This window comes from Tachyglossus aculeatus, chromosome 4 (assembly GCF_015852505.1).
Source record: "Tachyglossus aculeatus isolate mTacAcu1 chromosome 4, mTacAcu1.pri, whole genome shotgun sequence".
NCBI classification, from domain to species: Eukaryota; Metazoa; Chordata; class Mammalia; order Monotremata; family Tachyglossidae; genus Tachyglossus; species Tachyglossus aculeatus.
In genome coordinates, this window is record NC_052069.1 from 61,457,004 (window position 1) to 61,471,950 (window position 14,947).

The window sequence follows — 14,947 nt, forward strand, 5'->3', positions numbered from 1 at the left end:
ACATATTTGCAACATACTTCACGATCTTAAGTACAAATTTTCTCACTATCTCACATGTACATTTTCAAATATTTGCTGCTCAAAAACTGATTAATCTGAACACCAAGAAAATAAAATTATTCAAACAGTGTTGCTCAGGAATTGTAAAGTTGACACTAATTTCCTTCTGTAAGTGCTATTTCAACATCACTCCATGCACATCCCTTTCACTGCCTGACAACGAATATTACATAACAGAAGACATTTGTTGGCATAGATATTTTATTCTCTCATTTTCTCCAAACGTCTTTCCTAAAACCTATAATGAAGAGTTCACAAGATTAGCTCACACGACTTCCTAATGACACTGACCATTTACTATAAACAATCCTGCCCTAAAGCCAAAAGAGCTTATAAAATTCATTAACCTAGAATAAACTATTTTCCTAAATGATGTGATGTCATTCTTTCATTTCTTATCTTCCAACAGGAAGTTGATTTAATAATCAGTGTCATCACAGAAGTCTACGCAGTTTAATCCAGAATATCTCCAATTTCTAAAAAGAAATAAGGTTATCATATAAGCTCAGTGCTCTGCACACAGTAAGCGCTCAATAAATACGACTGAATGAATATAAAAGAAGGAAAGAAGATTCTATGGAAAGAAACATAAGGAAAGAAGATGCTAAAGGATTTGAATTTGCCTGTTACTTATTTGGAGGAAGAAAAAGCTGGCATAGTTCATTCATTCAATCGTATTTATTGAGCGCTTACTGTGTGCAGAGCACTGTACTAAGCGCTTGGGAAGTACAAGTTGGTGACATATAGAGACGGTCCCTACCCAACAACGGGCTCACGGTCTAGAAGGGGGAGACAGACAACAAAACAAAACATGCGTACAGGTGTCAAATTGTCAGAATAAATAGAATTAAAGCTAAAAGCGCATTATTAACAAAATAAATGGAATAGTAAATATGAACAAGTAAAACAGAGTAATAAAACTGTACAAACATATATACAGGTGCTGTGGGGAGGGAAAGGAGGTAGGACGGGGGGGATGGGGAGGAGGAGAGGAAAAAGGGGGCTCAGTCTGAGAAGGCCTCCTGGAGGAGGTGAGCTCTCAGTAGGGCTTTGAAGCAGGGGAGAGAGCTAGCTTGGCGGATGTGCGGAGGGAGGGCATTCCGGGCCAGGGGGAGGATGTGGGCCAGGGGTCGACGGTGGGACAGGCGAGAATCGAGGCACGGTGAGGAGATTAGCGGCAGAGGAGCGGAGGGTGCGGGCTGGGCTGCAGAAGGAGAGAAGGGAGGGGAGGTAGGAGGGGGCGAGGGGATGGACAGCCTTGAAGCTGAAAGTGAGGAGTTTTCGCTCGATGCGCAGGCATAGTTCTTTACCACAGCTAAAACAAAGCACACCACCATCTCCTCCCTCAAATGAAACCGGGCCACCCACCTGCATCATGACTTTCAGTCGATCTAATGGCGCCGTGCCGGTCCGAGAGACGGCACCGGCAACACCGCCCGCCAACAGCTGTCTCCACCACTGACCAGTTGTTTTCTCCTCCTCGGTGAATTCGTCGGGTATAGCTAAGCTTTCCCCAATATCAAGCACCTGTTACAACAGAAATGAACATTTCATGATATTGGTAAGTACCAAGTAATATCATTACTATCATTATCTGATATTAATATCAAGTAAGTAATATCATTACATGATATTGGTATGTACCAAGCGCTTAGTACAGTGCTCTGCACACAGTAAGCGCTTAATAAATATGATTGATGATGATATTGGTGCAAAAACTGGGCAGTTTCGGGCAGAGTTTTTAGTTCTTCAGAAGAAAACCGCTTTGTGGGACCCTCCCAGAGTGGGATTGTTATACTCTCCGCACGTAAGTGAATAGTTTTTAGTTCTTAGTAGTAACAGCAGTAGTAATAATAATAATAATTAGTAGTAATAACAATAGGTTTTCAGAAGAAAAGCACTTTGTGGGACCCTCCCAGAGTGGGATTGTTATATTCTCCGCACGTAAGTGGGGCCCCCTTAAATCCTGATCAAATGTGCACTGAGTGAATACGTTTTAAACCACCCATCACACAGTAGATAATAATAATAATAATAATGATGGCATTTGTTAAGCGCTTACTATGTGCAAAGCACTGTGGAGGATACAAGGTAATCAGGTTGTCCCACTGGGGGCTAACAGTCTTCATCCCCATTTTACAGATGAGGGAACTGAGGCCCAGAGAAGTGAAGTAACTTGCCCAAAGTCACACAGCTGACAGTTGACAGAGCTGGGATTTGAACCCATGACCTCTGCCCGTGCTCCTTCCACTGAGCCACGCTGCCTCTCTTCACTGCAGCTCTAGTGCAGAATCAGTTAAAATAATAATAATAATAATAATGGCATTTGTTAAGCGCTTACTATGTGCAAAGCACTGTTCTAAGCGCTGGCGGGGGGATACAAGGTGATGAGGCTGTCCCATGTGGGGCTCACAGTCTTAATCCCCATTTTACAGATGAGGTAACTGAGGCTCAGAGAAGTTAAGTGACTTGCCCAAGGTCACACAGCAGACATGGCGGAGCCGGGATTCGAACCCATGACCTCTGACTCCAAAGCCCGGGCTCCTTCCACTGAGCCACACTGCTTCTCTCTTGAATTATTAAGAACTTAGAAGAGCAATCCTCGTTTTCTTTTTAAAAATCCACTTTCGTTTCCCTACACTTGCCATTTCAAACCCGGCACTATGGACACCACAAATGATGAGGCAGCACCCTGAGTCTGAGGGGAGGAAAGGGTCATTCATTCATTCAATCGTATTTATTGAGCGCTTACTGTGTGCACAGCACTGGACTAAGCGCTTGGGAAGTACAAGTCGGCAACATCTAGAGACGGTCCCTACCCAACAATGGGCTCAGCGCTCCAACTTGTACTTCCCAAGCGCTTAGTACAGTGCTCTGCAGACAGTAAGCGCTCAATAAATATGATTGATGATGATGATGATGATATAAGGGGCAGGCAGACAACAAAACATATAGACAGGTGTCAAAATCATTGTCATTCTGTTAGGTACCATCAGCCTTCTCGCTTATGCTTAAGCGCAGAAAAGCTACATGTTTCAGGTAACCTACATCAGATTGTGATCACTAGGAATTAGTTTGCTAATTATTCCAAGATGCTCTTTGGATTTTAATCTCTGAGGATAGTTTATGCGTGCACACGTGCACATGTGTGTATGTGCGTATGTGTGTATGAGGCCTTCCCACACTAAGCCCCCCATTTTCTCTGCTCCCCCTCCCCAATGTCCCGACTCGCTCCCGTTGCGCTACCCCGCCACCTCACAGCACTTGTGTATCTATGTACATATTTATAATTATAACTCTATTTTATGAAAATATAGACTGTGAGCCCACTGTTGGGTAGGGGCTGTCTCTATATGTTGCCAATCTGTACTTCCCAAGTGCTTAGTACAGTGCTCTGCACATAGTAAGCGCTCAATAAATACGATTGATGATGATGATGATGAATGATGTGTATATATCTATAATTCTTTTTATTTATAATGATGCCTCTGATGCCTGTTAACTGGTTTGGATGTCTGTCTCGACCCTTCTAGACGGTGAACCCGTTGTGGGCAGGGATTGAATCTGTTGCTGAATTGTACTTCCCAAGCACTTAGTAGAGTGCTCTGCACACAGTAAGCGCTCAATGAATACGATTGAATGAATGAAGGGAATTGGTCTGCCAACTCTCTTGTATTAGAAGCAGCGTGGGTCAGTGGAAAGAGCACAGGCTTTGGAGTCAGAGGTCATGGGTTCAAATCCCAGCTCTGCCTCCCCCTTTTAGACTGTGAGCCCACTGCTGGGTAGGGACTGTCTCTATATGTTGCCAACTTGTACTTCCCAAGCGCTTAGTACAGTGCTCTGCACACAGTAAGCACTCAATAAATACGATTGATTGATTGACTGATCTTCCAATTGTCAGCTCTGCGACTTTGGGCAAGTCACTTAACGTCTCTGTGCCTCAGTTACCTCATCTGTAAAATGGGGATTAAGATTGTGAGCCCCCCATGGGACAACCTGATCACCTTGTAACCCCCCCCAGCTCTTTGAACAGTGCTTTGCACTTAGTAAGTGCTTAATAAATGCCATTATTATTATTATTGTACTCTCCCAAGTGCTTAGCACACTCCTTCCCCTCCCCACAGCACCTGTATATATGTTTGTACAGATTTATTACTCTATTTTACTTGACATATTTACTAGACTGTGAGCCCACTGTTGGGTAGGGACCGTCTCTATAGGTTGCCAACTTGTACTTCCCAAGCACTTAGTATAGTGCTCTGCACACAGTAAGTGCTCAATAAAAATGAATGAATGAATGAATAGTAAGCACTCAATAAATACCATTGATTATATACGTATGTATGTATATGCCTGTAAATACATGTCAAAATAAACAACTTATAATTTGCATCTCTAATTTATATTTCATATCTGTGAGCCCACTGTTGGGTAGAGACTGTCTCTATATGTTGCCAATTTGTACTTCCCAAGCGCTTAGTACAGTGCTCTGCACATAGTAAGCGCTCAATAAATACGATTGATGATGATGATGATGATATCTTTCACTATTTACAAATAACTAAGCACTTCATTTTCATAAAAGGGGAGGGAGGAAGGTCGGAGGGAGAGGGTGGAGATAGGAAAGAGGGTGGAGGTACATAGGAGTGGGACTAGGAGAGAGGGAAGAAGAGAGAGAGGAGAGAAGAAGTAGGAGAGAGAGTGAGGAGAGGGGGAGAAGAGGAAAGGGGCTGTAAGGGGACAGAGGTGGAGATGGGAAAGATATGAGGGGGAGAAAGAGAGAAAACAACTATCCAGGACTTCCTAAACCTAACCTAGCTGTGAGGGCCTAAGAAGATAATCAATCAGTGGTATTTATTGAGGGCTTACTGTGTGCAGAGCACTGGGCTAAGCACTTGGGAGAGTAATAATAGTAATTCTGGTACTTCTTAAGCACTATGTGCGAAGCACTGTTCTAAGCACTGGGGTAGGCACAGGTTAATCAGGTTGGACACAGTCCCTGTCCCACATGGGGTTCACAGTCTCAATCCCCATTTGACAGGTGAGGTAACCGAGGCCTACAGAAGTGAAGTGACTCGCCCAAGGTCACACACCATAACCCATGGCCTTCCGACTAGCAGGCCTGTGCCCTATCCACAAGGTCATACTACCATATAACAGAGTTGGTAGGCATGTTCTCTGCCCCTAAGGAGCTTACAGTCTAGAGGAAGGTGTGAAGGTTTAAGGGAGCGTGCATTCTCCCACTGTCCTGTGTCCCAGAGGGAAGATGAGGAAGTGAGGGAGTGACCCCAGCCCAGAACAGTCTCCCTGATTTGGTGGGGGAGATGAGCATAGTCTCTTGAGAACCAAACCTGCGGGACCAAGCCAGTACAGTCCTGACCCTAGCAGGGGCTGAGTAAGCTCAAACATCCCTTGGACTGTTGGGGAAGACTAAATGCCCCCTGCCATATTCCCCTTTGCTTTGGGGTTATTTTCCCTGGAGAGCAATAGGGCCCAGTGGGAGATAAAGCCAAAACAGAGGAGAGCATTTCAATCAATGTCCAAATCATGCTTGTATGCAGATTCAGAGCAGGTATTTGGAGAGGCCAGAATATCACTCTGGCCCTGGGATGTCAGCTAAGCAGTGAAAAAAAATCTAAGGTTTGGATGGAAGAGAAGCAGCGAAGAGAAGAGAAGAGAAGAAAAGAGAGAAAGAAGAGAAGAGAAAGAAGAGAAGAGAAAGAAGAGGAGAGAGGAGAGAAGAGAGGAGAGAGGAGAGAAGAGAAGAGAGAAGAGAGAAGAGAGAAGAGGAGAGAGGAGAGAGGAGAGAGGAGAGAGGAGAGAGGAGAGAGGAGAGAGGAGAGAGGAGAGAGGAGAGAAGAGAAGAGAAGAGAAGAGAAGAGAAGAGAAGAGAAGAGAAGAGAAGAGAAGAGAAGAGAAGAGAGGAGAAGAGAGGAGAAGAGAGGAGAAGAGAGGAGAAGAGAGGAGAAGAGAGGAGAAGAGAGGAGAAGAGAGGAGAAGAGAGGAGAAGAGAGGAGAAGAGAGGAGAAGAGAGGAGAAGAGAGGAGAAGAGAGGAGAAGAGAGGAGAAGAGAGGAGAAGAGAGGAGAAGAGAGGAGAAGAGAGGAGAAGAGAGGAGAAGAGAGGGGAGAGGGGAGAGGGGAGAGGGGAGAGGGGAGAGGGGAGAGGAGAGGAGAGGAGAGGAGAGGAGAGGAGAGGAGAGGAGAGGAGAGGAGAGGAGAGGAGAGGAGAGGAGAGGAGAGGAGAGGAGAGGAGAGGAGAGGAGAGGAGAGGAGAGGAGAGGAGAGGAGAGGAGAGGAGAGAAGAGAAGAGAAGAGAAGAGAAGAGAAGAGAAGCAGCCTGGCTCAGTGGAAAGAGCCCGGGCTTTGGAGTCAGAGGTCATGGGTTCGAATCCCGGCTCCGCCACATGTCTGCTGTGTGACCTTGGGCAAGTCACTTCACTTCTCTGAGCCTCAGTTACCTCATCTGTAAAATGGGGATTGACTGTGAGCCCCACGTGGGACAACCTGATCGCCTTGTATCCTTCCCAGTGCTTAGAACAGTGCTCTGCACATAGTAAGTGCTTAACAAATGCCATTATTATTATTATTATTATTATTATTATGATGGGTGGGATCCTGAATTTTACTGGGGCTCATCAACTCTGGCCGAGGAGAGTGTGAATCTCCCAACTTGAACGAGGCTCTCCTACCCCTCTCAACAGGAGCTGGATAGCACTTTCTAAAACATCTTCACTTATCCTTTCTTAACCTAGTGGTTTGCTCTCCTGCCCTGCCTTGTGTCGACTATTAAGCGCTTCCCACATAGGAAGCGCTTAACAAATGCCATCATTATATAATGAGCTCATACTAGGTGCTTATCAGCTCCCCTTTAAATGGGGGCCTCAGTTCTGGTGTCTTCCCTCAGGACAAGATGCTCCTGGAACACACCCACTGTGGCTGGCCTGACCATTCAGTAAACTGACTGTGGGCCAAATAAGCGCTTAGTACAGTGCTCTGCACACAGTAAGCGCACAATAAATATGATTGATTGATAGCCACTAGAGAATATCACTGTCGGCGGGGTTTCAAAACGTCGTTGGAGGTAGTAGGTGTTACTTCATAACGTGCCACTCAGTTGCTACCAGCAGAAATAAGATTGTACCAAAAAGGGCCCATTTCGTTTATTTTAGTTCACCTCAAGCTATCGATCATACCTAGGGAGGGATTAGATTATCCTCCAGTTAAAATGTTCACTCCTAATTTGTTTTCAGATTTCCCTAACAGGAAGTCAGAAGGCCACTCTTTGGGAAGGGGCACAAGGTCTGCGAAGGCTCAGTAGTTCCCGGGGCAAACGGACAGAGGAGCAAAGAGGTTCGGGGCCATAGTGGCCAACTGGGAAATTGGGATGAGCCTTCAATACCCCGCTACTCCCCATGACAGGATTGGGAGCGGAGGGGCAGAGAAGGAAGGAGGTAGCCCATTGTGCAGAATGTGTTAATAATTTAGAGAGAATAAATGCATCATTTACAGACAGAAACATACTGTCCAAGGCACATTACACATTGCTACTTTTAAAAATGTCACGACTCCCCTTTATACTCCTGGATACAGCTCACTGCACAAATTTAACACGCAGGAGAACCCAAAAGATACTCACGGTGGAATGTTTCCAGAAGCGGACAATCTCCTCAAGGTTTGCTGCCGGATTAAATAGAAAATGGTCCCTCCATTCGTTCCAATCCACTGACATTGTGCCGTCTGCGTCGATGCTGAAAAGAAAAAGGAGCACGATAAAAACAAATCTCCACTCGCAGCTGAAACATCCATTATGCCAGCCCTTAATGACCAAGACTCTTCCAACATTAACTGTTCTGTCCTTACTCTCTTCCCATTTCAGTTACCGCTATCCTCTTGATGGAAATGGCTGTAAACACTCCACCTTTTCTGATTAAGACGGGCGGAGGGAGGATTGAATAAGGAGCATCTCTCCGCTCCGAATGCAGAACTCCCACTATGGGACCAGGTGGAAAGACAAAAATCATCAGCCTAAAACAATCAGGCCATTTCTCTGCTAGCCAGGTGAAAGAAAGACGTGGATGGGGGAATGAGACACAATTTGGTGCCTGCTGGCATTTTCCAAAATTACTGAAGTGGAGAAAAATCCTAAAATTCAGCACTGCACAATCCATTAACACACACAAATAGGTTCCTTCCTCACTCTGCACTACCGATGTTGGTGGCAAAGAGTGTTAGTGTGTTGTGATAGAATCACAGTGCCCAGCAGCAAACGACTTTGAAAAAATGTAATTTACAATGTCAGAGTTAAAGTGTCCTTAGACTTGTGGGACTAATAGCACTTTCTCTCAAATTCCACTACCTCTCATTGTGTTTTATTAAAGAAGGAACTGTATCATCCTAAGCTTGGCCTAGGCTTGTTTCTTTATTCCCCAAAATCATCATCATCATCATCAATCGTATTTATTGAGCGCTTACTATGTGCAGAGCATCGTAGTAAGCGCTTGGGAAGTACAAACTGGCAACATATAGACAGTCCCTACCCAACAGTGGGCTCACAGTCTAAAAGGGGGAGACAGAGAACAAAACCAAACATACTAACAAAATAAAATAAATAGAATAGATATGTACAAGTAAAATAGAGTAATAAATATGTACAAACATATATAGATATATACAAAATGAGGTGCCAGGGCAAACACCAGTGTTTCTACCTTAGATTTCCCTGGTGTCGGTCTTCCACATAATTCACAGGGCTAAACAGAGCTTCTTTGGTGAACTACAGACTTTTGAATTCTGCTTTCAATTTCCCAGCTTGCTTGATATGTTCCTGTTTCTTAGAAGGTGAGGCTAAAGAAATATTTTACCAACTAGACAGTGTGTGCACAGGGGTGTATTTTGTGTGTGTGTGTGTGTGTGTGTGTGTGTATGGAACTACTAGCACAATGTGAACTGTAATAATTGCTTTGTATTGACGTCTGTCTCCTCCCCTCTAAACTGTAAGCTCATTGTGGGCAGGGAATGTGTCTGTTTATTGTTGTATTGTACTCTCCCAAGCACTTAGTACACTGCTCTGCACTCAGTAGGCGCTCAATAAATATGACTGAATGGAGTACCAGAAGAGCGCTCTCGCCACGCTGACTGCTGATAAGGAGAGCTAACTGGTCATTTGCAGGCAGTTTACTGTACTCTGGTCACTGGACATCACAATCAATCAATCAATTGTATTTATTGAGCGCTTACTGTGTGCAGAGCACTGTACTAAGCGCTTGGGAAGTACAAGTTGGCAACATATAATAATAACAATAATAATGATGGCATTTGTTAAGCGCTTACTATGTGCAAAGCACTGTTCTAAGCGCTGGGGGGATACAAGGGGATCAGGTCGTCCCTCGTGGGGCTCACAGTCTTCATCCCCATTTTACAGATGAGGGAACTGAGGCTCAGAGAAGTGAAGTGACCTGCCCAAGGTCACACAGCAGACATGCGGTGGAGTCGGCATTCGAACCCATGACCTCTGACTCCAAAGCCCGGGCTCTTTCCACTGAGCCAAGCCGCTTCTCTAGCCAAGATGGCATATAGAGAGACATCTAGAGACAGTCCCTCCCCAGCAGTGGGCTCACGGTCTAAAAGGGGGAGACAGAGAACAAAACCAAACATACTAACAAAATAAAACAGATTAGATAGGTACAAGTAAAATAAATAGAGTAATAAATATGTACAAACATATATACATATATACAGGATCACAAGCCTTCCAGTGATCAGTCAGTGGTATAATGTTCAAACTTCTGCACTGACAGTTTGCCCATCTTCTCCCCACAATTAGAAGATCTAGGAAAACCACCGAAAAACCGGCTGTCCTCCCACCGGGACACGGACGGCACCTCGTCCGGACATGCCTGAATCATCCTGGGGCAAGGGAGCTTTCAACAGCAGCGGCAGGTGAACGTCGGCAAATTTTAGAAAGCCCCTCTTTACCCCTACGACTTGTTGGATTATGAAATTTTATGCTGTGTTCCACACTCTTCTGTACATTTATTATTTCATCTCTCCTGCTGTGTCTGTCAGCAAGCCCCGCCTGCCCCATAATTAGGTGGGCAGGGAAAGTGTCTATCAACTCCCAAGTGCTTAGTACAGTGCTCTGCATACAGTAAGTGCTCAATAAATATGGATGATGGATTTTAATTGTATTAAGTGCTTGGGAGAGCACAATATAACAAAGTTGGTGGACATATTCCCTGCCCACAATGAGATTACTGTCCAGAGGGACTGACTGATTGCCCCTGGAGGACCAGGGACCGTGTCTTTCACCTGTGTATTTTTGCTGAGCATTTTCTACAGTGCTCTGCACAAAGTATGAATAAATACAACTGATAATAGTAACTAGGGCAGTACTGTTGCCTAGTGGCTAGCGCACGGGCCTGGGAGTAGAAGGACGTGGGTTCTAATCCCGGCTCTGCCACTTCCCTGCTGTGTGACCTTGGGTAAGTCACTTCACTTCTCTGTTACCTTATCTGTCAAACGGGGATTAATACTGTGAGCCCCCTGTGGGGTATGGACTGTGTCCAACCTGATTACCTGGTATATTCCCCAGCACTAGAACAGTGCCTAGCACATAGTAAGCGCTTAAAAATTACCATAAAAAGAAAAAAGAAAAAAGGACAGAGCAGGGATAATTATACAATATTTATAATGCATAAAGTACATATTAAATGCCAAGCACTGTGCTAAACACTATAGGTAGAGACAAGATAATCAGATGGGAAACAGGCCCGTCCCACACTGGCTCACAATCTCAGAGGAAGAAAGAGCATTTTCACAGCTGAGGAAACAATACCACTACTACTACTAATGGCATTTATTAAGTGCTTACTCTGTGCAAAGCACTGTTCTAAGCGCTGGGGAGGTTACAAGGTGATCGGGTTGTCCCATGGGGGGCTCACAGTCTTCATCCCCATTTTACAGATAAGGTAACTGAGGCACAGAGAAGTTAAGTGACTTGCCCAGAGTCACACAGCTGACAATTGGCAGCGTGGCTCAGTGGAAAGATCACGGGCTTTGGAGTCAGAGGTCCTGGGTTCGAAGGCCGACTCCACCACATGTCTGCTGTGTGACCTTGGGCAAGTCACTTAACTTCTCTGAGCCTCAGTTACCTCATCTGTAAAATGGGGTTTAAGACTGTGAGCCCCACGTGGGACAACTTGATCACCTTGTAACCCCCCCAGCGCTTAGAACAGTGCTCGGCACATAGTAAGCGCTTAAAAAATGCCATTATTATTATTATTATTAATTGGCGGAGCCGGGGTTTGAACCCCTGACCTCTGACTCCAAAGCCCGTGCTCTTTCCACTGAGCCGCGCAAGGCACAGAGACACTAAGTGACATGCCCAAGGCCACACAGCAGGCCAGGGGCACAGCTGGCACAAAAACACAGGTTTTCTGACACCCTTCCCCAATGCTCTTTCCTCTAAGGAGGTAGACACTACATAGAAGAGAAAGCATTAGCGCAATAGACACATGTAAAGAAATGCTCCCGAGCGTTAAATTCTGGGGAGCTGGAGCCAGTTCACACCAATATCATCATCATCATCAATCGCATTTATTGAGCGCTTACTGTGTGCAGGGCATTGTACTAAGCGCTTGGGAAGTACAAACTGGCAACATATAGAGACAGTCCCTACCCAGCAGTGGGCTCACAGTCTAAAAGGGGGAGACAAAACCAAACATACTAACAAAATAAAATAAATAGAATAGATATGTACAAGCAAAATAAATAAATAAGAGTAATAAATATGTACAAACATACATATATACAGGTGCTGTGGGGAAGGGAAGGAGGTAAGATGGGGGGGATGGAGCTTGGGAAGTGCAAATTGGCAACACGTAGAGACCGACCCTGCCCAACAGTGGGCTCACAGTCTAAAAGGGGGAGACAGAGAACAAAACCAAACATGCCAACAAAATAAAGTAAAATTTTGATTCTAGACTGTGAGCCCACTGTCGGGTAGGGACTGTCTCTGGGTGTTGCCAATTTGTGCTTCCCAGGCGCTTGGTACAGTGCTCTGCACATAGTAGGCACTCAATAAATACGATTGATTGATTGATTGATTGATTGATTGATGTCCTCCCCCGGGCCTGGAATGCCCTCCCTCTGCCCATCCGCCAAGCTAGCTCTCTTCCTCCCTTCAAGGCCCTACTGAGAGCTCACCTCCTCCAGGAGGCCTTCCCAGACTGAGCCCCTTCCTTCCTCTCCCCCTCGTCCCCCTCTTCATCCCCCCCATCTTACCTCCTTCCCTTCCCCACAGCACCTGTATATGTGTATATATGTTTGTACATATTTATTACTCTATTTATTTATTTATTTATTTTACTTGTACATATCTATCCTATTTATTTTATTTCGTTAGTATGTTTGGTTTTGTTCTCTGTCTCCCCCTTTTGAACTGTGAACCCACTGTTGGGTAGGGACTGTCTCTATCTGTTGCCAATTTGTACTTCCCAAGCGCTTAGTACAGTGCTCTGCACATAGTAAGCGCTCAATAAATACGATTGATGATGATGATGATGAGAGGGGGACGATATCTGACAGCTACATGATTAAAGCAGCTATAGAATTGGTTACTCTCCTGAGCTGAGCATGGCTCACAGATGCACGGCCAGAATTTCACTTTTCTACAGGAGGTCCCACAGGCAGGCTGGTACCCTCTGCACCACGTTCGCGATGGTTCTAACGGTCATTTTTCAAAAGCGATCCTTCCTCAGAGAGAAGTCCCAGGGAAAATCTGGACCTCGCTGAGCTCCTGGCTGGCTCACACTGAGAGTTTTTCCACTGGAGCAGAAGCAGCAGCAGTGGCTCATTCCGATGTGGCCAAATGGATGCCTGGAACTCCCTGCCCCGCCACACCCAGCAGGATACCCCTCTCCCATTCTGAAATCCCTACAAAAAATGATCTCTCCTCCAGGAAGCCTTCCCTGACTCATCTCTCAACTCCCCACCCAATTTTCCCTCCCTCCTGCATTGCACTAGAGTTCATACCCACTACGCACTTAGATAGGCACACTCCCTGACACAACACTTATGTACATATTTTTACATTTGATTGCTTCCCCTACCTGAAATGTATTTCAATGTCAATCTTCTCCGCTAGACTGTAAGCTCCTTGAGAGCAGGGATCATATCTACTTGAGAAGCAGCGTGGCTCAGCGGAAAGAGCATGGGCGTTGGAGTCAGAGGTCATGGGTTCAAATCCCAGCTCCGCCAATTGTCAGCTGTGTGACTTTGGGCAAGTGACTTAACTTCTCTGGGCCTCAGTTACCTCATCTGTAAAATAGGGATGAAGACTGGGAGCCCTCCGTGGGACAACCTGATCACCTTATAACCTCCCCAGCGCTTAGAACAGTGCTATGCACATAGTAAGCGCTTAATAAATGCCATTATTATTATTATTATTACTACTCTTTTGCACTCTCTCAAGCACTGACTAGACCGTAAGCTCCTTGTGGGCAGAGAACGTGTCTACTCTCCCCCCGTTCAAAGCCATATTGAAGGCACATCTCCTCCAAGAAGCCTTTCCTAAGCCCCCACTTTCCTCTCTTCCCACTCCCTTCTGCGTCGCCCTGACTTGGTCCCCTTATTCATCCACCCTCCAAGACCCACAGCACTTATGTACCTATCTCTAATTTGTTGATTTATTTATATTAATGCCTGTCTCCCCCTCTAGACTGTAAACTCAATGTGGGCAGGGAATGTGTCTGTTATACTGGTTATACTGTACTCTCACCAGTGCTTAGTACAGTGTTCTGCACACCGTAGGCACTCAATAAATACGACTGACTGACTGATTGGAGGTAGAGCCCTGGGATCTCAGAGGAAATCACCAAAGTTGACAACCTGAATAATACTGATGGTATTCGTTAAGCGCTTATTATGTGCCAAGCACTATTCTAAGTGCTGGAGTAGATACAGGTAATCAGGTTGTCCCACGTGGGGCTCACAGTCTTAATCCCCATTTTACAGATGAAGTAATTGAAGCACAGAGAGGTTAAGTGACATGCCCAAGATCACACAGCAGTGGTGGAGGTGGGATTAGAACCCACGTCCTCTGACTCCCAAGCCCGTTCTCTTTCCACTAAGCCACGCTGCTTCCCTATGAGTACAAATGAATTTTGATTTCCTCAAAAATCTCCAGTGGCTACCGATCAATCTGCGCATCAGGCAGAAACTCCTCACCCTGGGCTTCAAGGCTGTCCATCCCCTGGCCCCCTCCTACCTCCCCTCCCTTCTCTCCTTCTCGGAACAGCCCAGCCCGCACCCTCCGCTTCTCTGCTGCTAATCTCCTCACCGTACCTCGCTCTCGCCTGTCCCGCCATCGACCCCCGGCCCACGTCCTCCCCCGGGCCTGGAATGGCCTCCCTCTGCCCATCCGCCAAGCTAGCTCTCTTCCTCCCTTCAAGGCCCTACTGAGAGCTCACCTCCTCCAGGAGGCCTTCCCAGACTGAGCCCCCTCCTTCCTCTCCCCCTTATCCTCCTCTCCATTCCCCCGTCAATCAAGCAATCAATCAATCGTATTTATTGAGCGCTTACTGTGTGCAGGGCACTGTACTAAGCGCTTGGGAAGTACAAGTTGGCAATATATAGAGACAGTTCCTACCCAACGTGGGCTCACAGTCTAGAAGGGGGAGACAGAGAACAAAACCAAACATACTAACAAAATAAAATAGAATAGATATGTACACGTAAGATAAATAAACAGAGTAATAAATATGTACAAACATATATACATATATATAGGCGCTGTGGGGAAGGGAAGGAGGTAAGACGGGGGGATGGAGAGGGGGACGAGGGGGAGAGGAAGGAAGGGGCTCAGTCTGGGAAGGCCTCCTGGAGGAG

General features: G+C 45.8%; 1 protein-coding gene across 1 annotated transcript in view; it reads right to left on the reverse strand.

Moving 5' to 3' along the window:
- The window catches only part of SLC25A24 (solute carrier family 25 member 24), a 77,429-nt gene that overhangs the window by 23,042 nt on the left and 39,440 nt on the right, over nucleotides 1–14,947 (reverse strand). The window contains exons 4-5 of the mRNA XM_038745281.1: nucleotides 7,698–7,809; nucleotides 1,429–1,587 (exon numbers count right to left, since the gene is read on the reverse strand). Coding sequence (XP_038601209.1) covers nucleotides 1,429–1,587; nucleotides 7,698–7,809 — 271 coding nt within the window. The remainder of the gene's footprint in view (nucleotides 1–1,428; nucleotides 1,588–7,697; nucleotides 7,810–14,947) is intronic.